General features: G+C 32.2%; 1 protein-coding gene across 1 annotated transcript; it reads right to left on the reverse strand.

Annotated features, from left to right (window-relative positions):
- Positions 1-1500: 1500 nt before the first annotated feature.
- Positions 1501-27314, reverse strand: LOC134714017 (neural cell adhesion molecule 2-like). The gene is made up of 3 exons (XM_063575269.1): positions 27106-27314; positions 6714-7016; positions 1501-2738 (listed from the first exon to the last, which is right to left on the reverse strand). The coding sequence occupies exons 1-3, from the start codon at positions 27179-27181 to the stop codon at positions 2629-2631; spliced, it is 489 nt and encodes a 162-aa protein (XP_063431339.1). The 5' UTR covers positions 27182-27314; the 3' UTR covers positions 1501-2628.
- Between the last annotated feature and the right edge of the window lie 630 nt (positions 27315-27944).

Below are 27944 nucleotides of genomic sequence, written 5' to 3' on the forward strand. Positions count from 1 at the left end.
TAAAATCACAAAAATAATGAACTCCGAGGAAAATTCAAGTTCCTTATCGATCAAATGGCAAAATCAAAATCTCAAACACATAAAACGAATGGATAACAACTATCAAATTATAAATGGAGGATTGACCCTGGTTTTATGACTAGCTCTGTAAATACATCTTTCTAGTAAGGAGCACTTCATACTGGGGACAGGAATAAGTATACCGTATCCTCCTTATCCCCAAAGATTTGAGTTTTCAGTATTTTTTTCTGTCGGTGTTTTTTTTATTGTACCCTTTATTTGAACCGGAGGTTTTTTTTAACAGTATGCCCTTCTGCTATAAGGAAAATCCTACTTCAATCGAGACAAATAGGACAATCGGAAGAAAATGGACCTTCAAAAAAGACACAAATCGAAGTTGACATTTGCATCAACACAAAAAAACAAGCAACCACAACATCAAGTAGCATTCGAACACAATAAATTAACAAACAGCGTATATTCTCATGAAGCACTTATACTATTATTGCTTATATGTGTGGAAAACAATGACCTTTCATTAGACATACATCTATTGTTAAAATGGATAAAGAAACATATTTTGATAGTCCAAATTTTATTACCAATCCTTTCATCCTGTAGTAGATTAATATTGTGTCTGCATTGTTTTCGCTATTTCATAACTAAACTGAGCAGTACTCACTTTTTCTTCTGTTTTGTTTTGTTTATTTTACCACAGTCAAAGACAACCTTAGCCGGATTTTGAACACTTTTACATGTTTTTTTTTATTTAGCCTCCCAATTATTTGAATTTTAGCATCACTAATGAAAATTGTGTAGATCTGGCGCATATAGTATACTAAACTTGTAAGGCTAGTATCTTTGATGAGTTATTTTCATAAACTGACTATGTTCTACGTTCAGTAATTTCTAGTTTTGGTTAAGTATGATTTCAAATGTAATAAGAACTGAAAGTGGAGAGCATCTCCATCTTGCATTGAATTTACTTCTTACAGAAGCACGCAAGTTCCGAAAAAAATTTACCATCTAAGTGTCAACAGCTTTTGCTTAAGTTTTCTTTGACGTAGATATCGAAAAGGAGGATGAAGCACACGTGGATAAGGGATGGTACGGACTGACATTTTACATAGAGCCAGAGAAGGTTGCCTTAGTTAGTTACTCGAACTAATGAAACAGTCAATTTCACAGAATCTTAAGCAGTATTACATCATATTTAGATGTACTTATTTTTCCCTTTCACTTTTTTGAAAACATGAGAATTTGAGCAATTGGCAGATGTTCTATATGATACTGTATTCGCTTTCGTCAAATTGAATTGTTGCGAGAAGAATTGAATTGTGCATACTAGTATAACAATATCACACAATACATAGTAATAGTTGTCTTGAACTTCCAATATACAGTTTTATTCAAACATATACATGACCATGTAAATAACATTGGCAAATAAAAATGATGCAAATAATTATCCTTTAGTATATGGTTCATAGAAAGTAAAGAAAATGATTTACTATACAAATGAATGACAAATATTTTCATAAACACAGCTATTTACAAAACAGCAATCACAAACATTACATGTCATGTTGAAATTCAAAGTAAATTGGAATGCACCAAAGGTCATTTGAAACATAAATTGTCGATTTGAAACCGTTATTGTTACCGCTAGAATTATGATGCTATATGATATATCACTAATTCGTTATTTAGTAATACCACCATTGATTCCCCTTACTGGTCTTTGCTAAATTTGTAAAAATATTCTGCAGAATATAACTTTGTTTTTAATAAAGAAAAACTTGGCAGAGAAAAGCTTTATCCTACCAAGTACAACTAACAATATTTACATTACATTTCATTGCATATAAGAAAATAATCATTACTGAAAGTTAATCATTCAAATTCTCCCGTCTTTTCTCCCTGTTAACAAGCTTTAGTCATGTTTTCAAAAAAATATTTTTTAGTGACCATGTAACCTCAAGAATAAAAAAAAGTATTACAGAAACACCCCTAAAAATGGTGCTTTAAACACAAAAAGCTTTATGTTTATGACTTAGAAAAATTGTTATGAAATGAAACGCAGGGCTAATTTCCTACAGCTGTCAAATTAAAGGGAATATTTCTTTTCGATCACTTTATGGACGCGTCTAACCGTGTAATGGTTGTAATATATCTAAACAACAGAAACGTATTAGATTATAATCCTGGTACCTTTGAAAATTATTGAATCATTTTATGGAGGATGACCTACTAAAAAAAATCAAAAAAGATAAGAATTAGTTAATAATTTTTGTGTACCAAAAATAAATCGTTTGTTGAGTTGGTTTCACGTCTATTTGCAAATAGTCGATGCATATGTAGGACGAACACAAATTAAACAATGCATCTATTTTGTAAGTTCAGTAAAGCAAGTCCATCAGGATGACAAGCATAAGGTTGGTTCAAATGAAATTGAAATTGTCACTAAAATAGGGTGTAAGGATTCCGAAGGTTTCTGCAACATTCTGACAACATAAGGCATTAGAGGTATCAGGAGAATATATTAACCTTTATATATAATTTAGAATCCATCAATGTAGTCACCCGTCTTTCTTATACACCAACAATTGTTTCAAAATATTTTAAAAATCAAAAATGTACAATAACAGCAAAACAAGTTAAAAATACAGTTATATTAAAATAATTTTTATCTGCACAATTAGACTGAGATTCCTGTCTTGTTTCACGTACAACTGCCCCTGTAAAATTAGAGAGAAAACACGTTATTGACGTTCAAACTTTAACACACATTTGTTTATTTGACGTATATTTTCAAGTATTTCAAATATTAATTTGATGTCTTCCACCTAGTTATTGTTTGAGCAGCCAGGTAATACAATTACTGTAATACATAGTGATATAGCTTAAAACAAATTGTTCCTAAGTTACACAGGAAGAGTATATATAGTCTGTCGGTCTGGTTGAGCCACATCTGCTCATCATTATAAGTATTTTTTTGACAAAATATTATTAGTTACATGGTGTGCTAGTAATCTAATATGATAAATATTGTAGTCAGTAAATTCATGGGGAGATAGCGAAGAGCACTGTGTAACAAATTGTTTCAATAGTTCATCATCATTTTTTTCGTCTGTTGATCCTTAAGATCGTGTTGTTTTCATAAAGGGACGTAACACCACTTCTAACCAGTGAAATAAGGCCGCTTTTTAATCAAATATTAAATATACATGGTTTCCACGCGGTTGGTTTTAAATAATCATATTTCTAGAATGTCTAGGAGATAAAAACACTTCAACTATTCTTTTTTTTGGTATAAAATCAGAAGATCGGTTTTTGTTATGTTTGAAAAGTATCTAAACATTTTACGGACGCCATCACGAGTTGGTTGACCGTTATAGAATAACAGTTTTACAAATGATATCGGATATGTTCCTACGTCGTAACTACAATCCCCTTCCCTTTCATATATGTGACCTTACCGAATTATACTATTTACCGGATTTGTAACCACATTAGCAACACGACGGTGCCACATGTGGAGCAGGATCTGTTTACCCTTCCGGAGTACCTGAGATCACCTCTAGTTTTTGGTGGGGTTCGTGTTGTTTGTTCTTTAGTTTTCTATGTTGTGTCATGTGTACTATTGTTTTTCTGTTTGTCTTTTTCATTAAAGGCCATGGCGTTGTCAGTTTGTTTTAGATTTATGAGTTTGGCTGTTCCTTTGGTATCTTTCGTCCCTCTTTTTGTATCCATGTATTTGTAATATCAGACATAACAATACAATGTATAAATAAATGCTAAGCATTCCTGCATAATTAATAAACTTTGAGGATCTGTAGACATACAAAATATGGTCGTTGCTCTTTTTTGTTTCTAGTCTATTCATTTCTCAGGTATATATAGGTTCGTCATAGTTCGTTTTATTAATTTATTCATATTTACAGTAAAATGAAGTGGGTTTTTTTAATTAATGCCTGCCATCATAAATTAAGAGTGTTATCATATTGCGTCATAACAACAAACGGACCATTCGTCGAACTGAAAGTGAAGATATAACCGGTTTAGCGCATAAGTAAGCTCGACCCCCCCCCCCCCCCCATTGCATTTCTCCAAAGACACAGAAAAGAGGGATACACAGTTTACCCTTTGCGCCGTTACTGTGCTGTAACCATGATTTAACTATAGGCCCCAGAGAGAATCCATTCATGTATCGGAAAACATAGAGGGTTAGTAATGTGAAATACTATTAGATGAGTTCTCATTATACAAAGGGACTCTGTGGACAATAATTCTTCTAAAGAGGCATGCTTAAATAAAGTCTAGTCCTATTAAAACTAAAAACGCATGAATTTAAAGACCATCAAACAGAAGATAAGACTAATAAAACACAGCATGTTTAAGATAGAAATAGGATATCCATATTGATCTGCTGATTCAAAATGAGTAGAATGAAGGGCTGACAGAGCTCAACTTAAATCCAAAGGAGGATTCAGCGACCATCCATATCACCTTTCACGGCAGATATGCTAGAATAAAGAGATATAAAATTATCATATATACAGTCTGACCCGCTCGAAATACATGCACTTAAATTTCTAGAGATTGCCGATCTATAGCTTTTAATAGTTGAGGTAACAAGAACTTTAGACTCTGTTTCTTGCTATTTTATACAAGGAGTAACAATGAGTTCCCCTCTGATTCTTCAGATAATTGACAACTGTGGTGTTATCGGTTACCAGAACTACTGAAGTGTCCATCAAATACTACTTCAGATGATGCTGGGTAAAATCATGGAAGTATTATATTGACTATGCCTAGAAGTGACAGTTGAAAATATTTTGTAAAAATTTATAAAAAATTATAAAAATTTGTGAACATTGTTAAAAATTGACTATAAAAGACTATAACTCCTTAAGGGGTCTATTGACCAATTTGGTCGAGTTAACTTATTTGTAGCTCTTACTTTGTTGTTGCTATTAACAGTTTATCTCTATCTATAATTATTATAATACTTCCATGGTAAAATATACTACTTTCATTTCTATTAAATCATGGAACTATTATATTGACACTTCCATGATTAAATTGATGTGTGGTTTTAAACAATTTGGTTACCAGACACCTGAGAATGTTTGTCCCACCAGCATCCCGATCTAGAATGGATGCACCAATGTTTATTTTTTGATTGGGTACAGAAGAAACCCCCTCATAATATTTTCCCTTTGTAGTCAAAACTGAAGTCAAGCGGATAAAGATTGAAGCATTGGATTACGATTTTTTTAAAGCTGAAATCCAAATCTAATGTCGCTGAAGATAAATCGTGAATGAAATGTAGGTGAAGATTAAGCTGGAATAAACGAATATGAAGTCGTCCAAAGAGAACTACTTCTAAAAGTGAATTTTACAGACCCATAAATAAAAATATAATGAGAAAATCGTCTCTGATTTTTCCGGGACGGACAGAGTTTGGAGATCAATTATGTCTGAGCTTAAAGGTATATAGGACAACATCCTTGATCGGAGAATCGTTACAAAAAGTAACGAACTTCAAAAGCTTCAAAATGGAAAAGTGCAGTTGATAGGTCAACGAGGAATTGATTGTCCGGTCCTTGAACACCTTTTTGTTCCAGACAAAACGAAGGCATTTTCTAAGGGATTTGAACAGGGATATAACCAGTAGAGATGTAGTCTACATTCATGCAGAATAACTGCTCTTGATAGCTGTGTTGGGCTGGTATTTTAAAATTAGAAACCACAAGGTAAGTATATATGACCATCCTTATTCCCTGTGGGAAAATAAGAACAGCCGAGAGTAGAAACATGGATGCAGTGTTGATCAGAGATTTGGAGTTCATACGGTTTCCTCAATTTATGTATTAGTATTACCTTGGTATATATGTTTATGTCTTTTTAGATTTAAACACCTTTTAACTATTGATACCTTTATAAACATAATCGCTTTTTGTATCAAATTTTTACTTCCATGGAAAGATGTTGAAATTTCATATAATCCGAAGTATGACAAAGAAATATATACTCGTAAACTAACTGCAGTCAGAAGTAGATAATCTTTGAATTGAAGGGTCAAATCATAAATAATTATTAACAACAGAAAGCAATCTGTAGATATTTTCTCCCACTGTTACTGATACTGAATTTAACGCCTCCAACTGAAATTTAAAGAAGACTAGCAGTCAATTAGTCTCCCAAACGAACGAGGGGCAAGTACCTATGTACAAGGTCCAGGTTATTAAAAGCATTCAGAATAGGAAGAATGTTTGACTGACGTTGGAGCAGACGATTTACTCTGCTTGCTAATAAAGACATATTAAATAAGAAATACAGGCAACTAACTTCAGACTTGCCATTTACTAGTATGTAATCTCAGTTACTTTCAAACTTTCGATAATGGTATGAGATATAAAATAGTTATCAAAGGTATCAGGATTATAATTTAATACGCTAGACGCGCGTTTCGGCTACATAAGACTCATCAGTGACGCTCATATCAAAACAGTTAAATATCCGTTCATCAAAGTTTCATTTTCAAAATTCCAGCATGTATGTTTCAAATTTTCCTCAATTGTAGGTTCTTTTATTAGGATTATTTAAATTACAAGCAATATTGACGTTCAAATTTTTAAAGGGACGATTTGGAAAACATTTATTTCTAATTTTTATTTGGCAATGCTCTAAATAATTTTAATACTTACGTTTAACAAAAACATTTTTCTTCTTAGTGCCGTACAAGTTTGTGGCGGAGCAAGTATATTGTCCATAATCTTCTAATGCCATTTCTCTTATCCAAAGCTGACGAGTATTTGTATTTTGTTCTGTTACAATCTTAACCAAAGTGAATTTTTCATTTTCAATTATTAGTTTTCCACTTTTCATCCAAGTTATGTTTAATGGCGCAGCTCCTTGCACGTGGCATTCACCAATTAGAAATTTTTTGCGTCCTATTTGCACTTGCACACTTTCACGCGCAATGTTAATGTCTGGTCCTAAAACAGTATCTGTAATGAAATGAAAATAAACTATAAACGAGTTTACAAATGTATATTTAACCTGATTTTGACCATTCAAATTAGACTTGTCACTGGGATTGTACTTACTTACATAAGCAACAAGACCATCGTCACAGGTGAAGCAGAATCTGCTAACTATTCCGAAGAACACAAAACCAACACCAGATTTTGGTGGGGTGTGTGTTGATATACCGTATAAGTCTTTACTTTTTATGTTTTGTTTGGGTACTGTCTGTCTTTTCTTTTTTTTGGTTATGACGTCGACAGTTTATTTTCGGCTTATGAGTAAGAATGACCTTTGGTACCTTTTACCTCTCCTTTATAGTACTTTCCTCTGTACAGTACTGTTTTTTTCGATACGACTTGAAATGAAATAAAATTCAAATCTAAAAACAGAAAATGAATGTTTATTTCCAGAAAGTCGTACTAAGAACTCTTATAAAAGGTACGCAGACATTATATGTGACTTCTAAAGTGAAGAATCAATGATTAAATTATTAGACATTTTTTTTTTTTTTTCAAAACTTTTTTGTTTGTTGGAAAAAGGATATTGTGTACCATTTCGTTCATTTTGGTCTTTGTGAATTTAAAAAACGAGAAAGTCAATGATCTTCAAATACACACAGAATGAATAAAAAATGAGCTAAGGCAGTATAATGCAAGATATGTTAAACTTTAAGTTTGTGAAAAAATACTTTTAAACTTTTTTATTTTTTAGAAATCTCACAATTCAATAAATTACATCAATTTATTCACTGAAAAATTGCCAATGAGACCATCGAAGTCTAACAGTCTACCAGCAATGATGTCAACCCTCGATGGTTAGTCAAGGTGAACGATACCAAAGGTATTGCGTTTAGAGCTCTTAATTTCCCATGTTAATCCTTCACAGGGAACGTTATGATCAAAAAGTTGTTCAGATACATTTTGTGCCTGTACAATGTGTTTGCACGTTTCTGGTTGTATTTGTTTGGACGTCATTTTTTTTCTCGGGGAAAACTTGTATCGTAATTCAAATAATATATGAGTACCAAGTGTACCCAACCATACCGAAGCATCTGATTTCACCTTATGCATGCTTGTAAGGTTTATGCCTGTTAATCTATAGTTTTACAAAAGTACTGAGTATTGTCCTATCAACTCTTGTTTATATCAAAGTCCTCTTGATATCTTCAAACCATTACGCTATATGTTTCATGTAGATTTCACACTAACTTTGACGTGTTCAATTTATTTCAAAATTTAAGCATCAAATTGTTATCAGAGATCAAAATAAAGGATGAATAGAAAATCGACAATTGACAGCTAAGCTAAATACATGATTCATCATTTCATCAGTAACTTTACGCACTGTAAATTGTAAAAACAGTCTTAAATTTACTAAATGATGTTTGGTTTTGCTATTGCAGTGTACATAGAACGGTGACATAGAACTAAACTAATTATGATAGAACTTTAAGAATATCAATCACTCAAATCCAGACTATTTCCGGTAAATGATCCATGGCATTACAAATTTTAAAGACTCAGACACTGCAAACTAATCTTTAAAAAAAATGACAGAAGAGTCAAAGTTTGCAACGTTATTTTATATAAAAAATATTTCAAAATAAAATAATTGCATTCTTTGTGAATGTCTGTTATTTATAAGAATCTAGTCATTACTTTGTCTAAGAATAATTGGCAACGTTTTATTTGATAAGAAATGTTAACTCGACAGAAAAAAAAGTGAAAACATATGTTTAATGTTTCAAGAACTGTCCTTTGTTAAGTGCTAGAAGCGATAATTAGTGCCAAGACAGCATTCAGCTATTAAAGCAAAACTTCCAATGTCTCCAGTGAACGAATACAGTGTTTTGTGTGTATAACACACAAGCATCTAGGGGTTTTTCATGTGACATCTAAATATTATGGTGTTTCGTCACATAATTTATGTAAATACTTCAGTGCATAGCTCATACCTATCAACTATGCTTTTTTATTTGATGATTTAGTCCTTTGATCTAAAGAGGTAAAATGAATTCGTTAATATAATGATCCATGTGAGTAAATAAAAGTAAGACGGAAGTGTCCTGTACCAATAAGCTTGTAATACTCAAGTTGTTTACATAAATAAGCTGCAGCCATAGGTCTAGTATTCATCATTAGTGAGTTAAGTGAAATAATCCAAGCTTAGATAGGTCAACTAATAATTACATAATATGTATATTCATTTTAATACGTTATTTTTATCGTCTAACAGCAACCTCATGTCACTCTGAAATTAACATTTATTTCAAAATTACATTCATGATGACTTCGTAATTTATTTGGCCTTTTTGTTTTGTTTTGTTTTGTTGTTTTTTGTTGTTTTTTTGTTGTTTTTTTTTTTTTGGGGGGGGGGGGTATTCTAGCGTCACTGATGAGTCTTTTGTAGACGAAAAAAGAATTTAATCCTGGTATCTATGATGAGTTTGTCTACAACCACTGGGTCGATGCCACTGCTGTTGGAGTCTTAATTCCCCGAGGGTATCATAAGCCCAGTAGTCAGACTCATCAGTGACGCTCGAATCAAAAAATGTAAAAACGGCCAAATAAAGTACGAAGTTGAAGAGCATCGAGGACAAATATTCCTAAAAGTTTTTAAATATACAGCTAAGATCATCTATTTCGAGGTAGGAAAGCCCTAGTATTTTAAAAATTCAAAGTTTTTTCAACGGTTAATTCATTATTATGAACATATCAATGATAACTTGAGTCAACACAGAAGTGCTGACTACTGGGCTGGTGAAATCCTGGTCTCGGGGGAATTAAAACTCCACCTGCAGTGGCATCGACCAAGTGGTTGTAAATAAAATCATCATATATACCAGGATTGAAATCTTATATCTACGCCAGACGCGCGTTTCTTCTAAAAAAAGACTCATCAGTGACGCTCTAATAAAAAAATGTTAAAAAAGCCAAATAAAGTACGAAGTTGAAGAGCATTAGCGTCTACCGTCGCTGAAGCGTTATTTTGTTTTGTTTAAAATTGTTAGATTCAATCTTTCCCCCCTGTCATTAACACCAGCTCTTGATTTTCCTATGCAAGGCATTATATTATATGACAAGCAACCAATACAATTCAGCATTCATGATTGTGTAAAACAACTAATACAATTGATGCAAAACATCTTAAAGTTTATTCATTTTTACAGAGGATGACCTTGAGGTCACTCCGATGTATTGTTATCGCTTAAATTTCCGTCATTCATAAACTATAGTCAAATTAGTTTTGGGTTTTCAACACCAGTGAAAAAAGTGCATTTTCATACCTGCGATTTCTGTTCTCCGGTAGTACGATGTTTCAACAAAATATGGAATCATTTCAGTTGTTGATTTAGTGGTGAAAATTTGACTGAATTATATCTTAATAAATACGATTTTACATGTTTAATTGGTGTTTCAGAAAGAGGTCAGGTGCTCTTGTTCATTCATAAAATTATCGTTCATTCATAAATTTATCGTAAAATAAAAATCACTACACAGGTTATACATGTTATACGTGTAGTGTAAATGACCACCTGTAATCTAAAAATAGCGGTCTCACTAATAACGACAAGAAGAATTTTAGCGACAAGAAGCGTCAAGAACGGACAAGAAGAATAAATTAAGCGACAAGAAGACTATTTAGCGACATGAAAACTTCTCGTATCGCATGAGGATGACACATATCAAATGAACAATTATGTGTGGGACTTAGTTTTAAGAAATGATGTCAAAGTAACACTATGAAAATATTTTTAGTAAGCTGAAATATATATTTATTTTTTACATGTTTATGTTTTGTAAGTTATTTTATTTCTGTCCCATTTTTCAACATTAGCGTCTCGAAAGGTGAAATGTTTTAACTGAATGGTTAATTTAACTTAATTATGAAAATTGTTAAAATTAATTAAATAAAAGTAATTATTGCCCAGTTACAAACACTACCAGGGAATAATCCATAATTACCCCCAACTTTAGCCTGGTAAACTTGTTGTCTCCTTGTGAAATATAAAACATATTAAAAATGATTTCCTGCTTAAGTCTTTTATTGATATAAAGTCAACACCTTCTTGCTTTTCACTAGACAACCATGTCCTGTCAGGTTTAATTCTTATACATGTAGATGAAAAAAAAAGTCCCCAAAACATTAACATGGCAGCAATTGCTTTTACAGCCTTTAAGGCTTTGATTTTTTTTACAGAAGAGTGTCCACCATGCACTTGCACTGCACTATAATAATAGTAGAATAGAATTATCATATACAAATAGATGAAAATTATATATACATGCAATCGTAATATTAATAATATATACAACAACAAACCAGTGTATTCTCTACGACTATTATTATATAAGTATAATAGTCCAAGGTATACTGATTTCTTGCACTACAATATAATAGTTATTACGGTGAGGTTGAATTTCCTGTCATTTATTCATCATCCAAGCATGAACTTCTATCAGAAAAAAATATCTCTGTAAATTAACCCAAGTTTCGGGTATAGAGATGTGATCTGTTTCTGTGACATGCGCTTTTGACCATCCATAAGAACCTGCGGTCATCCGATGTTCAGTACTTCAGTACTTTGATTCTAAGTTATGATATTTTGTTTAAGATCAAGCTTTTTTTTACAAGCAACTCTAATTTGTATCTTCTTTTTTTCCATCATAATAAACAACGAAAACAAACAATATATATAATAAATTAACATTACCAAAAGCCAAATGGTCACCATGAACAAGTTGAAAATATTGACTGCAATATTGTATCATATAAAAGCACGCGAACCAATATTTATTTTCACATAGTTTCTACATGGCAATTAATAATTTGGTGTTTACTTTCATAATTACATTGACAATGTCTGCATTTATAAATTTGTGCCAAGGTTTTCATTTAGATAATACATCCGTCATAACTTCAAAACCACGCATATCAACAATGAATGAAAATTTTACTTCAAAGCCGCGCATTCTAACTATGAAAGACAATTTTCTCTTTATTTTTCCATTCGTAGAATAAGACAATCGTGACTTCTTATCAATCAGCTGTCTGTTACATTTGTTCAAACTCTACGAGGACTTCCGGTTGTCTATTCAAAATATATCTGATTTTCTGATCAAACGTAGGATCTGTATATATATATATATATCACTGTATTGATCCGCAAAATCCTGGGGCAAAATCGTTTCAATTATGAAAAAAAATATAATTCAATACAAAGATTAAGTATATAAAAAGGAATTAATAGATACCAAGGAAAACAAAACCCTATTGGGACAAGAAGGACAAACAACACTATGGAATAAAAACAGAGCAACTGATAAACTAGTCAACAATTCACTTTACAGAAAAGTAAATATCGAGCCAAACGACTTTCTCTATGTCTGGTCCGACTTCATGTGTTTTGGTACGGTAGGCCCATCATCATTAAACCGTTTATGGAATATCCGGAACACACCTGTGTACTTTAAGTCATAGAATATCGTATCAATTTATTTATCATATCAATGTGCTACTGTAATGTTGCTACAGATTAATGGAAAGCTCACTGTGAGAAAATTAAAATCTTCTCTAATGTTCTCGAGTTTAGTTTTCTACCAACCCACGTCGTCAATTTCAAGATGTAAGTCAACATATTGAGCAGATCAACTGTATATTTTCGGCATCGTTTATTTGAATTTCAATGGACTCTATGCAACCAGTTAAGACACCAAACTATTTAGTGTACGAACTTCATCATAAAACTGTGGAACATAAAGTAAAAGAATTATATTTTTTCTGGCAAGTGCTGTAAGTCTATCTCATACAGAAAATAACCAGCTGCTGAGGATATGATGAACATGGTTTGTTCTCATAGGAACGCCTATTGAAAGAAAAAAAGACATCACCCAAATGTAATAACTATGTGGTCTATAATAAAAATAAAGATAAATCATAATGTAATCAGTCAATGTCTTCAAAATATCCTGTATAAACTTCAAGGGTTCAAGTAATGTAAAGAATATGGTCAAATGCACTGTTCCCATCTAGTCAGCTAACTCCTTGTTTAAATGGGGTGTCTGTTGGAGCATTGGGTGTATAAAAACGTAGACTCGGGTGTTTTGGAAGTTGGAAGATAATCCCATACGCACCACAAGGCAACAACTCATTTTCTAGTAACTATCCAAATTTTCAGCACTTCATCCTGGTCGATCATTACATGCAGAACCTACATATTGAATACAAGGTCAATTTGTTCATACACAAAATATCTACCAGAAACTCTACCAGAAACACTCGAGACTAAAACTTAAATGTAATAAACTCAACCTGGTAGGTTACACGACACATACTTTGTGAAGCAAAATTTGTTAAATGTTGTACAGAAGAATTATACGATTAGTTATGAGCGTCAATGTGTTTTATAAAACATTGAAATATGTCGATCGAAGATAAGAGTTTTTTTTAATTTTCATTTTTTCAACTACAACTAATGTACACTAAATAAAGGTAACAGTAGTACCGCTTTTCAAAAGTGCTAAATCATTTCAGAGAAAACACATCCTGCTTACAAACTTAAACCGTGGGAAACACAGGAAGGACAGAAACACCGAAGTGCAACAAAAACAAACGCCAATGCAACATACATAGAAACAAACTATTTGATGACAACTGCCATATTCCTAACTTGGTAAAGGACATTTTAAGAAACTAACTCATTTCATTTTAAATATATGTATGTCACAATAGCAGTAGATGAGAATGATTTTAATCAAACGTAGGAAATGTTCTCTATTGTTAAAAAACATACATCGTTGACACATGCTGGTTCAGTCACATAAATCCAGTTCTGTCATTGAAACTAATTAATAATGCAAGATATTAATTAGGAAAATGCACTGTCTGCGAACAGAGAATGTAATATATATGGTCTTTAATAATCATCAAAAAACATTTTCTATCGAGGGTAATGCATGCGGAATTGTTATCAGACGTGCGTTTAAATATAACAGAGCTTTAGTACCTGGATAGAAAATCGTCAATGAAGTGGAGAAATTCCCAACGGAGTGAAATAATAACGTAATACGTTAACATGGTTAAGCAGAATACATTATTTCCTTTCTTTACGATTTTATTGCTTAATAAAAAAAACCCGGTACAAATTATTAAAAATTGATATGAATGCATACTAAAATTTAGTAAAACAACATTTAATAAAACGCATGGGCGCCGTTTTTTAAAAGTAACGGAAACGATAATGAGCGATCTCATGGATTTTTATGAAATATAACTTTAAGCTGCGTAATTCTTATACTTTCTATCATACAAATAAAAATGGAATCTGATGTTCAGTGGTTGTCGTCTGTTTATGTGGTTCATATGTGTTTCTCGTTTCTCGTTTTTTTTTATATAGATTAGACCGCTACTTTTCCAGTTTGAATGGTTTTACACTAGTAATTTTGGGGCCATTTATAGCTTGCTGTTCGGTGTGAACCTACACAGCCTATTTTGCATAGGTACTATGTCTGTTCCAAAAAGCTGTAGTACTGGAAATCTACTTTTCATATTTAGCACTATTTTGTTACTCTAAAATTATTGTAATAATTAGGTACCTGTATTTTACAGTACATGATTTGTACTTGAAAATTTAAGTACTACATATTTTTGGTTACAACTTTACATTTTCAGCATTTTGATGGTATGTAAATTTCAAATCTCTTAAAATTATGATTTTCAAACATGGAATATTGTGATCGCTTTTGGTATTATTTCTGTACCAAAATTTTAAGTACAATTCAAGTACTTTAAAATACAGTTATGTAAATAGTACAATAATTTTAAAGTAAAGAAAAAGTACCAAATATCAAAAGTAAATTTTCAGTACTACAGATTTTAAGTACCAAAATAGTACCTATGCAAAATTGGCTGTATAGGCGCCGTGCTGAAGACCGTACCTTGATCTGTAATGGTTTACGTTTATAAATTGTGACTTGGATGGAGATTGTTTTCATTGGCACTCATACCACATCTTCCTATATCTCACAAACAAGTAATACGCGTTAATGTCGCAAGAAAAGTTCAGCTGACATTGACAAGTAGCTGTTTCACGAAACCGCTTTGAGGAAAAACCCATCTACAATTTATATATCTATTTAGTAATTGAAGGATTCAAAAACCTTCATGGTTGTTGATTGGTTGGTGTTTAACGTCACTTTCAGCACTATTGTGCTTTTTCATAATTGTCAGTTTTGAATGTGGATCAGTGAAGGCGGAGTGCCCGAAGAGACCCTGATGACATAGGGTATTTGAAATGTTTTCACATTTTTGCTGTTTTCATGTACCCGCTGCTATAATTCCATATCCAAACGCCCCCATCTATACATGCCAGTCAACATTTCTGTGAAGTTTCATTACGTTTGGATCATTTTGAAATTTTGATATTTGCTCTAGTTCATGGCAGTATACTATTTCCGATGTTTGTTAAACTCATTCAAAGCCTATATATAGTCGATATCTACATTGTATGAAAATTTAATGATTTTAAATTCAGATATCGTCAAATTATTCAGAAAAAAATAATCGCAGAATCACAACATGTCACCTCAACTCTCCGTTGAGGGTGCCATAATTATTAACAATCAATTTAATAGTTTATTGATAGAATTTTCGTCATTGTTATTGTATGACAATACGTGAGAAAATATTACCAACAAAACGATCCAGTCGCAGTTCTTACTTTTTTTTAAGTTTATAAATAATTATTTTTCCCATTTGGGATGTTTTGACTTTTAGAATGAACAAACTAGTGTCAATGCAGCCATATTTGAAAAAATAAATAAAGTGAGAATGTAAAATGAGATGTCTTTCTAAAAGTAGTTTCAACCGAGTAGGAATTTGACAAATGCATAATATATAGAAGCTTCAATATGAGTATAAAGTAATTACATATAAATTGAAGAGTTACATAAAATTCGTTGTATGCTATCATTGACTTGAATAATATTATGTTTCGGTTGCTTTGCTGTTAATTTAACAAACGGTTATTTATTTCACTTGACTGGGCGTGGTTAAACCGGTTCGCTTATTAAAGACTAGACAAGTCCATGTATTGACAGGAGTTTTAGGATAAACGCATCAATGAAGTATCCAGTTATTCGTCCCATATCATACACTAAGTTCTTTTGTATATCCGTTCGATGGCACTGATAGGTATTTAGAAATCATTTATTATTATAACGGCATTCATCCTTATCACACACATCTTGAAATAGACTGTCATTATGCAAATTAAAATGCAAGCTCCGCTCGATCAGTTGAAATAACATTGGTAATAAACGGATAGAAAGTCACAGGACAAATTCATTATATGACAAGACAATACATATTGGTAACAAAGTAGTTGAACAAAAACACACAACACGAATAACAAAAAAATCTCCTTTTATAATCAAGGATAAACTATCGCAAAACGGAATTGTAACCTTTTTAATCTGTCTTTTTTGACCCGAGACTTGCTGTCCTAGATGCCTATACAACTTGTCAACACATTAAAATCAATCTGGTCCAGTAAGTTACCCAATATCGGTGGTTATTACAAGATGAGATAAGAGATAAGATATTTTATTGGTTCAAAATTACAGAATTGATACCAAGACAATAAACATTGGTTATGCACAAACATACAAACATTTATTACATGATGGTTGTAATATTGAATTTTATAGACCATGTACAATGTATATACAATGGTATTATGTTCACCGAAACCTTTAGTATCTATGTTATGAAACTGGTCACTTCTCTCAGAAATCAATATCAAGCGTGTTTATAACTACTTGACAATTAAAAATAGGTTGGTACCGCAGTTGGTGCACTAACGTTTCCTGATGGTACAATCCTTCTAGTAGTCAGTTCATTGGCATTGTCATGATTTATACATAATATATGTTTATTAAATTTTCAGTCCATTAATAATGAATTATTTGTGCTTAGACCACAGAGATGTACTCTTTCTGTGCATGCGGTATTGGCTATACTGGTATATATAATATTTGCCTCCAAATTACTTTCGACTGAAGCGTTCGTTCCCGGTGAGGTTTATTCAAGATACACCTGCCATTTGCAATGAAAGTTATAACGGAGTTCATACGTTTTTGTCACAATTGGATTACCATATCAGTTAGCTACTGCTGATGACCGAATTTTTCCAATACATCTAGAGGGAAGGTACCATTACTAGTCTTGGACGACTGTCAGTCCCGGAAAGTAGTTGAATGATACATTCAGTTTGATTTTTTTTGTTTGTTAATAAATTCTATAATAGTTTACAATGTATATAAATATAAACATGCAACTCCCTCAGTTGACCATTGGCTGTTTTGGCTGTACAATTTGGGAACGTACTGGGTACTGATATAATGTGAATAAACCATAACATCAAAAATACTATCTCAAGCAATGCATTTATGTAAAGAGAACCTCAGAGATATTAAATTATAGATGAAAAATCCAACCAAGATGAATAATTTATTAATACGAATCTTAACCTCGTTAGGTTCTCCTAAATGTATCAAAATTTGTCAATTATGCAATATGCATTGGAACGCATATCTAATAGATCCAAAGATAAATATATTACACGAGTCTCAGGAGAAATTCGGTCACACGTCAAAATAAGACCATTAAGATGTACCAGACACGATAAAAGGAACGGTCTCTACTTTCATCTCAAATTGACCTTTTATGACAAAATAGGGACGAAAGATACCAGAGGGACAGTCAAACTCATAAATTATGACAACACTGCATCGTTATGAATTTATTTCCTAAAATGACGACGGGTGACGCTTTTTGATATGTCATTAGTAGATGCCAGTCTACAGATAAATAATACTCATGGGCTAAAAGTAACATTTTGATGATAAAAGAACTTGGGATACTAGTATTTGTAAACCTATTAAAAACAAATGTTATCATGGGATAGAATGACTGTATCATATAAACGTAGTGACATGTTCAGTCGACACATGTCAGTTTCTTGTATGAAAGGCTCTATTCATACCAAATAATGTCTGAATGACTACTTGAGTATTTGCAAATCTGTATAGCTAGCTAGCTCGTATTGCCTGGTCAACATAAATTTTCATGAATGATGAAATCAAACCGCATTGACCTTTCAGACAAAGAAAAATATTTTTTTATTAAATCAGATTTATTTTGAATAAAAAAAATATATAGTGTCTAAATAGATATTTCTCACTTTTCCAATCGGCTATACTGTAAACTCACTTTAAATATAGTGGTATATGTTCAAAAATGAAAACACGTTAAATAAATGTTTGCGTCCGAAGCGTTTTTCTGGTTAAAGCTCATATCGCTTCTACGATGCAAGAAGTGCCTTAGTAATTAATTGACATCGCGAAAGCGTTCTCTATTCAATTATTCTCATTATTTAGCAATAAAAGACGTTTCCATGCATTAAAACTGTAAGAATAAAACCAAAACAGAATTATCATTAGCCGACAATTGATAAGCAATGATAAAATGAAATTCTATCTATTGAATTAATTGTACAATCGTATAATTGAATAGTTACTGCACGGCAAAAAATCAATCCCAAAGCAGACAAACGGCCCCAAGGCCTGACAACAAGTAGTAAGAACCCTCGTCGATTCGTCATTAATGTTTCATAGATCCTCGGGGAGTTTATCACCAAATAATTAACTGTATAAAACATTTACTCATCAGCTTTCTAGATCTGTTTATCTGTCCTGTATTACAAATGCTTTATGTCGGCTAACTTCGCAAATCATGACTCGGGTATTTGACTCTGCTGGGCAGAAACAGGAGCCAAAATACGTGGACAGCTGAATGACACATGCACCCCTTCTTATTGTTTGCTAGTAGGCAGAAACGAGCTATTACCTTTCAAGGTGAATGTCAGCATGACTGACTTTATTTTGATCTATCTTTATAAAAAAAAAAAAAGATGTGGTAGGATTGCTAATGAGACAACTCTCAGCAAGAGACCAAATGACACAGAAATTGAAAAACCTATGGGTCACCGTACGGCCTTCAACAATGAGCAAACAAATGATATTATTTTGTTTGTTACCATGTTTCCCGTTCAGTTCGACTACATGCAATGCCTTGGCACTTGTTAGATAAGCTACAAATCTAAAAGAAACCAGAAGTTAATGAATAGTTTTAATTTATTTATTTATTCTGAGACGGATGAAAAAGCTCAAAATTACTGACATATCATTTATGTACTGTCTTTCATATTACCTAAACTTTAGTTTTTCTGCATCTACTTTTGAATATGTTAAGGATTTATATTTTTTCTTAAACCATTTATAAATGCACGCATTCCTCTTTCTACTAGACTGACTAGATATAATTGCTTAACTACAAATGGATTATAAGCAAGAAAACTCAAGCAGAAAAAGATAAAAAGTTAATAATATTAAGACATGTATGTTAATTCGGCGGAAAAGGAAATACAAAGCTGCGAATAAGGTCAATTTTCAGATTACCATTGAAGTAGAAATCAGAAGATAGCATTTCTTTAAATATCGAATCTCTATATAAAATAAGCGCAAAGCTAACAGAAACTGTGTTTTCGTTTAACCGATTTAATGGAGAAAAACAAATGATTTTCCAAATGTTATTTGTGTCTTTAAATAAACGACAATTTGGTAAATATCTGTACAACTGTAAAATACGATCAGCATGGAATTAACATTTTACTATAGCTTGTTTCAAACTGAATTTGTACTTATATTTACTGAAAAGATGCTTGTATGATAATCATAACAAAAACATATATGTTGAAGTAAAAAGTGTTTGTTATGATTTTCATACAAGGGACTTTATACAGTAAGGTTGATATCAATCTGTTGTGCTGATGTATTAAACCCTTATCTGAAAAAAAAACCAGATCATTGTGGATCATGGGGATCCAAGGTGACCCCTTGTCGGACGAATATATTTTTTAGTATTATTCTAGCTTTTACTCTCTTTATATTTTTTCATATAGAAAAATGTGTATCCCGGGGCCAGAAAAATGTGAATCCAGGCGCCAGAAAAATGTGAATCCCGGAGCCATTTGAGTTCAAGAATTTAAAAAGTCATTGAGTCCGTTGCCTCACAAGTGGATATCTTGTAGTCCTCATGATATCAGTGGTGGTTGCAAAAGGGTGTTCGCGGGGTTGAACCCCCTTTTTTTACGAGCCATGCTTTTGATTTGGAACATATTGTTAAAAATGGCTTGGTCCGTTACCTGGGTATCACTTTTTGTCGACATCTTCGTGATACAATTTTTGTTGATAACTTTGTAGCATCACTTTTTGTCAGCTTCGTGATGCCCTCATTGTTGTCAGCCAACCTTCGGGTTAGAATTGAGTATGACATGCATGATGAGATAACAAACATATAATATATTCCCCTCATTCTCGGTCAATAAGCATATTTTATTAAATTATTTTGTGTACAATGTTATCCCTGGTCGTGTTATGATCAAAATATGAATGATTAGTGTAACAAAAAGATTAATTAGATAGATTAACCTCTCTGCGTTCTTGATCATTATTTATTTATAATCACCAATAATGGAGTATTTGTTTACTTAGTCTTACAAACGATCTTTTTGTCAGCTATATAGATTTTGAATCCTAGACAATTCTATAAATCACAATTTAGAAAGCATTATTGCGAACTTTGAGTTAAGTAGTGAAGACTAAACTTTCCATTAGAAATTGTAAAAAAGGCACTCTGAACTGTCACTTTATTACGTAATATAAGATTGGAATATGTTACTGTATTTTTCACACGATTGCAGTTCTAACATTGCAATTACAAACAAAAAGTCTTTTAGATCAGTCGCACTTTAACATCCCAAGAGATCAATATGAAGCAAAGAATGGGATGATAATTTCAGTATAGCCTTAATTTAGATTTATGCGTTTAAACCGTGCAGACTAGACTGAGTTTAAAACAATTAGTCTGAAAAGAAAATCATGAAAATGCATAAGCATTGACAGACGTAAAATTATAAGGACTTATTTATTTTCTGTTATTTTTGTTGTTTTTTGTTGTTTGATTTCTTGTGCGAGTGTGTTTTCGTTAATTCAATCTTCCAGTAAAGACTCTGGTGTTGAAGATAGATCGTTGTATCTGCTGAATTTATTAACTTATGATCATTCAATATCTATATATTCAGAGTGAGACAGGGCACAGTTTGACATTATATGTATGCCTATAATCTTTTGTCATCAAACAAGATTTTTTTCTACGTTGCAGCTTGCATTTCAAAGATACTATGACATGGTTCAATGCAAAAAAGTCTAACAGCGATGTCTGTCCTTTTTGAGTCTACAATTATTAATCTGTACGACATTTCCCTCCTTTAAACTCACACATTGCGATCGACTGTTTGCCCTTAAAAGTTTTAGTTATCTTTGTGAGTGTATTTTTATAATTCTTTTACTGTTTGAATTTGTTATAATTCTTATGGTCTTTTTCACGTCTTTCGACAAATTCAATGTATGTTGACATTTACATGTAACAATTGGTATTTTCAAAATACAGAACAGTTCAAAGGTAACTTATCGTTTAGTGTCTCAGAAAAACGACAGATGGCTGATACTGTAATGCAAATTACTGCTCCCACAGGAAACGTAATTTGTGTTTGTCTCATCACCAAATGACCCAATCCAAACATATACGAACATAAGAAATATTCCGATACATCAGAGTGGTATTTACCAATGATTAATCATTTCATCTAAATAAGAAGCACGTAACATTCAAATTCCCTGGTCTGAAATCAATGGCGGGATAAGAGATACCTCTTCTTTTTAACGCCAAATATAGTTTTAATACATTAATGCATACATTTTATCAATAAGATTTCTCCCCGATCAACCAATGCGGAAGGGTGTGCCCCTCTTTTTTTAAATCCTGGATCAGTGCGACTTCAAATAGGAAACGGCGAATAAAATATAAATATAGATTTCAGTATTTCGAATTTTATACAGGTTTGATTGGTTGTTGCTGCGTCACATCGAGTAATTCATATTTCATGCATATTCTGTACAAAAACAAATAAACAATAATGCAATAGAAAAGTTTTGCAATAAGGGGGCTCGCGGGTATAAATAAAAAAAATTAAAATAAGATTTCGCTATATTTTTCTATAAACGAACTTTATCATATACTGATTAGAAAAATGAAATTGCATTTTTGGTAAAGGGAAGATAATTTTGAGCTTTTTCAATGATATTAACATATTAAATAAGATATCTTTATAGCCAATTAAATAAGATATCTCTATAAGTTAATAAGATATCTCTTAAAGTTTATAAGATATCTCTATTAGTTTATAAGATATCTCTATAAGTTTATAAGATATCTCTATAAGTTTATAAGATATCTCTATAAGTAAATAAGATATCTCTTTAAGTTTATAAGATATCTCTATAAGTTAATAAGATATCTCTATTAATTAACAAGATATCTTATTAAGTATTAAGATATCTTTAATTTTTATAAGATATCTTATTTAATTTGGAAGTAAATAAGATATCTCTATTAGTTTATAAGATATCTCTATTTTTTTAATAAGATATCTTATTAAGTAAATAAGATATTTCTATTAGTTTATAAGATATCTCTATTATTAACTATATAAAAGATATCTTATATAGTTAATAAGATATCTTATAAATTAATAGAGATATCTTATATTTTAAATAAGATATCTTATACATTTAATAGGATATCTTTATAAACATTTTAATAAGATATCTTATTTAATATATAAGATATCTTATTTAATAAATCAGATATCTCAATTAATATATAAGATATCTCATTTTGGTTATTAAGATATCTCAATTAGTTTTTAATTGGTTATCAAAGGTACCAGGATTATAATTTAATACGCCAGACGCGCGTTTCGTCTACATAAGACTCATCAGTGACGCTCAGATCAAAACAGTTAAAAAGCCAAACAAATACAAAGTTGAAGAGCATTGAGGACCCAAAAATTTCAAAAAAAGTTGTGCCAAATACGGCTAAGGTAATCTACTCCTGGGCGTAAGAAAATCCTTATTTTTTCGAAAAATTCAAAGTTTTGTAAACAGAAAATTTATAAAAATGACCATATAATTGATATTCATGTCAACACCGAAGTGCTGACTACTGGGCTGGTGATACCCTCGGGGACGAAACGAAATAAGATATCTTATTTAACTAAATGAGATATCTCGAAATTGAATAAATATAATAACGGCGTGCCATACGCATGACATGTATTTCACAGCTTCTTTAACATGCAGAGATCATTCCACCCTCCCTTTATCATGTTTAAACATCCATTCTGGCTGGACGTGACTGCGTATCTTAACTTCGTGTACAGCTGAACGGACGACCCTTTTAAGCATGGATTGGATCGTAACCATTAGCTAGCGAAGATGGGTCTTTTTAGTAACCTAAAACTAAGCATTGGACAAAGAAAAATGGATTTTCTTCGCATAATGTGACCATATATCAAATCGCATATGTAGTATTTGATTTAGCATCTGGAACATGTTATTACATTTTGGCACACATTTTTGTTTTTTTTCAGTAATTATAAACTTGACCAAAAAAAAATGACCTGAAAGTGGTCACCCTACTATTGTATGTTACGATATATCATAGTAAGGTTGCATTCCGATTTGTATGGATCATTTTAATTAGCATCTTTGATGCGAGTGTCATATAAGTGAGAGGTTTAGTAGCGCTATAAAACCAGGTTCAATCCACCATTTTCTCGTTTGAAAATGTCTGTACCAAGTCAGGAATATGAAAATTGTTGTCCATTCGTTTGATGTGTTTTGCCATTTGATTAGGGACTTTACGATAAAATTTTCCTCGAAGTTGAGTATTTTTGTGTTTTTACTTTTTAGAATCTTAGAATCCCTTTCCTGTATAGTTTCAGTCTACGTATAGCAACTATGACCTTGAACTTGGACATGAATGTCAATTGGAATAGCCTTCCATTATATATTCGATCATATACCCATGAAAGGTTACAATCCAATATTTAGTACTAGTTTATATTTGAATTAGAATGCGGAAACCCCTTTCTGCTTCTGCTCACATTTCAGTCTTTTTTGTAGTAAGTAACTATGTTCTTGACCTTTGACCTGGTGACCACTAAATAAATAGGGATCTTTCCTTTCATCATAAGATGCTGCGCGTCCTATTAAAGCGCTGTATTTGTAAGGGCGCGCAAACTCCCCCCCCCCCCCCAAAAAAAAAAAAAAATGAGGCCAGGAATGTATGATGATACTCGAATACGTAAGGAGCTGTATGACCTTGAGCGGAATACACAGAATAGCAATATCCCTTTTTAATCAACCGACGGATGTTGGAATCTTACGGCTAAATGTATCAAAGGAGAATTTCACACTGAAAGGATGTTATAAATTATGTCAGTAAACTGAACTTTAGCACCGACTATTGAGTTGGTGAGAGTCTCAGGGGCTAACATTCCATCATCATATACATAACTTACGGTTTTATTCCGTATGAAAGTAACTAAAATAATGTGTATGCATACATTTGATCAAAATAATATTACCCAGAAAATCATTTTGTATATCTCTAGATAGAATTAGCGTAATAATATTGGATTCCATTGGAGCAAAACAAATCTACATGATTACACCGTGACAACCTGCGTAGTGACAGTTTTTCTACTTTTATGCCGAATTCGCTTGTTTATAACTCCATAAATGGACACAAATACTGAGATAAGGTCGTAGAAGAGAAGATTGATGATATACATTCCATACCTTGGGGCTATATTGCTTGGGATTGGTTCGATACGCTCACGTGATCTGACGAACAAAAAGTATAATCTATCAGTTAAATTCCAAAAGTTTTCCAGTATTTTGTATATGTATATATTCTGTTAATCGTGCATGGTCATACTGAAGAAGAATATCTGTTATCTGAAATGTCTACAGTTACATTTGTTCATTTTATTCTTATTTTTTTGGTGATGTTGTACCCTTGTAGACTGGTTATATATTATATTTTGTAGTGAACTGTTTCATATGTTTATGATCCATCGCCCTGTAAGATTTATAGTTGGCTATTTATTCAGTCATTTTATATTTTCTGTTAATATACAATTCTTATACTTGAACAATGTAAAGATTTTAATGATCGAAAATTAGTTAAACGGGCCTTAGTAATCGGAGTCATTTGCAAAAAAGAAACTTGAGAAATTAGAACCTGTGTCATTATTGGGAAACGTTCTAATATAAACAAAGAGTCTTTGTCCATGAACTCGAACAACGATCCTCGAAACTGCAAGAACGCAAAAAAAAAACCCAACCAAACAGACATGTTAATGTCTGTGTAATTTTATAATAAAATTGCCCTAAAACAAACAAACTGTTAGTCATGCTCTGCAGATTTTTTGAAGTGGGGGGTCGGACCATTATCGAGACTCCGGGATCTGGATTTTTTATCTCGGGTTTTTAGGATTGAACCTTTCGAGATCCGGGAATTTTTTTTCGAATTTCGAGTTGTCGAGATTCAAATTTCTTTAAATTCGGGCCCTCTGTATTTCGTGTTTTTAAGCTTGGGATTGCTGGATCGGGACCCCTCCGACCCTCCCCCTCAAGAATGTGAAAATGTCACGATTTCATTATTAAAAGACCTTGGGCCAAATTCAACTGAAACCCAGTTGGACCTAGCAATTCATGCATAATGGATATTTGTATACGAGTTTATCTAAAGGAGTAGGTCCGGTAAGACCCCTTTTTGGCCCCAAAATATAGCAGTTTTACAAAAAATTTAAAATGTAAACGTTTAGTTATTTATTGGACAGTAGAATGCTTCTGCTTCATAAATATGGGCTCTTTTTTGCCAATGCAATGCACATATATCGGGTACTAGCACCATTAAGTCATGCTAAATTACTGAAATCTTCACAATTCCATCGTTTTGGTTAAATTTTTCGGGTAAAACAAAAGTGGCCGCATTCGTGTTCATCCTTAATATTGAAATGTAAGTTGTATTTTATGATAAGACATAGCATATATAAAGGTTAAGGATGAACACGGATGCGGCCACTTTCATTTTCGACAAAAACCATCTGAAAAGTGTCATTTTCCGGCATATTTGGTAGATTTTTCATATTTGAGCTTGAATCGGATCGTTGTTAATGACTTAATCAGTTAAAATCGTTCACATAAACTAATTGATTCAAATGAAATAGACACTTAAGTGTTTAAATTGTGGTCAAAATCGTTTGTCAGATGAACTTGAAATTTAAGGCCAGAATTGGTCCTTACCGGACCTACTCCTTTGGTGGAGTAGTACTTAGTACAATAACAAAGGGGACATATTTCTGAAAGAGGGACGAAAGATACCAGAGAGACAATCAAACTCATAAATCAAAAACAAACTGACAACGCCATTGCTAAAAATGAAAAAGACAAACATGCAATAGCACACATGACACAGCATAGAAACTAAAGAATAAGCATTACGAATCCCACCAAAAACTGGGGATGACCTCGGGTGCTCCGGAAGGGTAAACAGACCCTGCTCCACATGTGGCACCCGTCGTGAAAGCGACAAGCAAAAAATGAAAGAAGATCCACATAGTTAACCAAAAATTCACACGGCTCTTCGGATCTCTTGTTGATCATTTCTTATTATAAACTACATTTTTGTACATAAGTGACAGAAAGTAACTGCCAAAAAGGAACAACAGCCCAGACCCCCTAAAATATTTGAAATACAGATCATCTTTAAGTATTTACATTCTGAACTTGCATTAAAGATGGTTATATACAATTAACTGAAAATAATAAATTCAATATCCATAGTTTTAAATAAATCAAAGTCTACAATAAAATTATGTAAAATGAAATGAAAACTATCAAAATTAAATAAATGATAACAACAACAAAAAAAGATTTAGTTTTCTTAAATAAAAATTTAACTCTGAGATTTGGATCAAATAGAAATGAAAAAAAAATAGCATTGCACAAAATTACAAAAAAATGTTACATTTGTTACCTGAATCTGAATTACAAACTGCTTCCAATAAACAAATGTACAGATGAATTATTATTCCAATGAAATGAGAAGTCATGTTTTTTCTCCATGTAGTTGTCACTAGTTTCGTGATTGCTGAAACTGACTTCGTCCACTGGACCAGAAGCTTATAATTACGCGAATTAAGTATAATTTCCTTTGCGCCCTGATCGTTAATAGACAAACGTAGATCGCAATAGCAATAGTTCAATAGAATTATTTTACTACGCTGCTATCGTAGTAGATGATTATTTGACGAAAAGAGAAGTTAATACGATCTCTAATTATATAAGAAAAAAAGACAAGATTCTGTCTTTTATTCAAAACATCTGATTGCATTTTAAAATTATCCACAATCGTTGAAAATCGATATGGCTTATATGTCCTGTTGTGCTTTGTGGTGTAAAAACATGGTTAAATTAGTTAGTATAGAAAGAGGACTTTAGTTCTGCAATGGAATTGCAAAAATTAGCTATCTAGGGATTCAAATTTAAGTACATTTTTGTATAAATTAATCAATTGTCAAGATTAACGCCAGAATCCTCTGCATTTTTTTTTTAACGTAATTAAGACAAAATGGTCAAATATCACTATTATTTGAAATACAAATTCTAGAAAATACATGAAAATATGATTAAAGAATATTAAAACAACAAAAGAGCCCATTGCTTTGCTTTACATAACAGTCACCTAGTGCATAGTCCATATATATATATATATACAACTCGTCTAAACATCAACCCAACAATGTTAGATCTGTAAATTTGCTTTCGCAAATTTTTGGTTCTTCCCTCGCCGGGATTCGAACCCATGCTACTGTG

This window comes from Mytilus trossulus, chromosome 4 (genome assembly GCF_036588685.1).
Source record: "Mytilus trossulus isolate FHL-02 chromosome 4, PNRI_Mtr1.1.1.hap1, whole genome shotgun sequence".
In the NCBI taxonomy this organism is placed as follows: Eukaryota; Metazoa; Mollusca; class Bivalvia; order Mytilida; family Mytilidae; genus Mytilus; species Mytilus trossulus.

What these genes read in the sequence shown, in the direction of transcription:
- LOC134714017 (XM_063575269.1), bottom strand. Translation starts at nt 27,181, where the DNA reads ATGACTTCTCATTTCATTGGAATAATAATTCATCTGTACATTTGTTTA. An exon ending in AGTTTGTAATTCAGATTCAG is followed by an intron (nt 7,017 to 27,105) that starts GTAACAAATGTA and finishes ATTTCATTACAG; the next exon opens with ATACTGTTTTAGGACCAGAC. An exon ending in GAAAAATGTTTTTGTTAAAC is followed by an intron (nt 2,739 to 6,713) that starts GTAAGTATTAAA and finishes CTAATTTTACAG; the next exon opens with GGGCAGTTGTACGTGAAACA.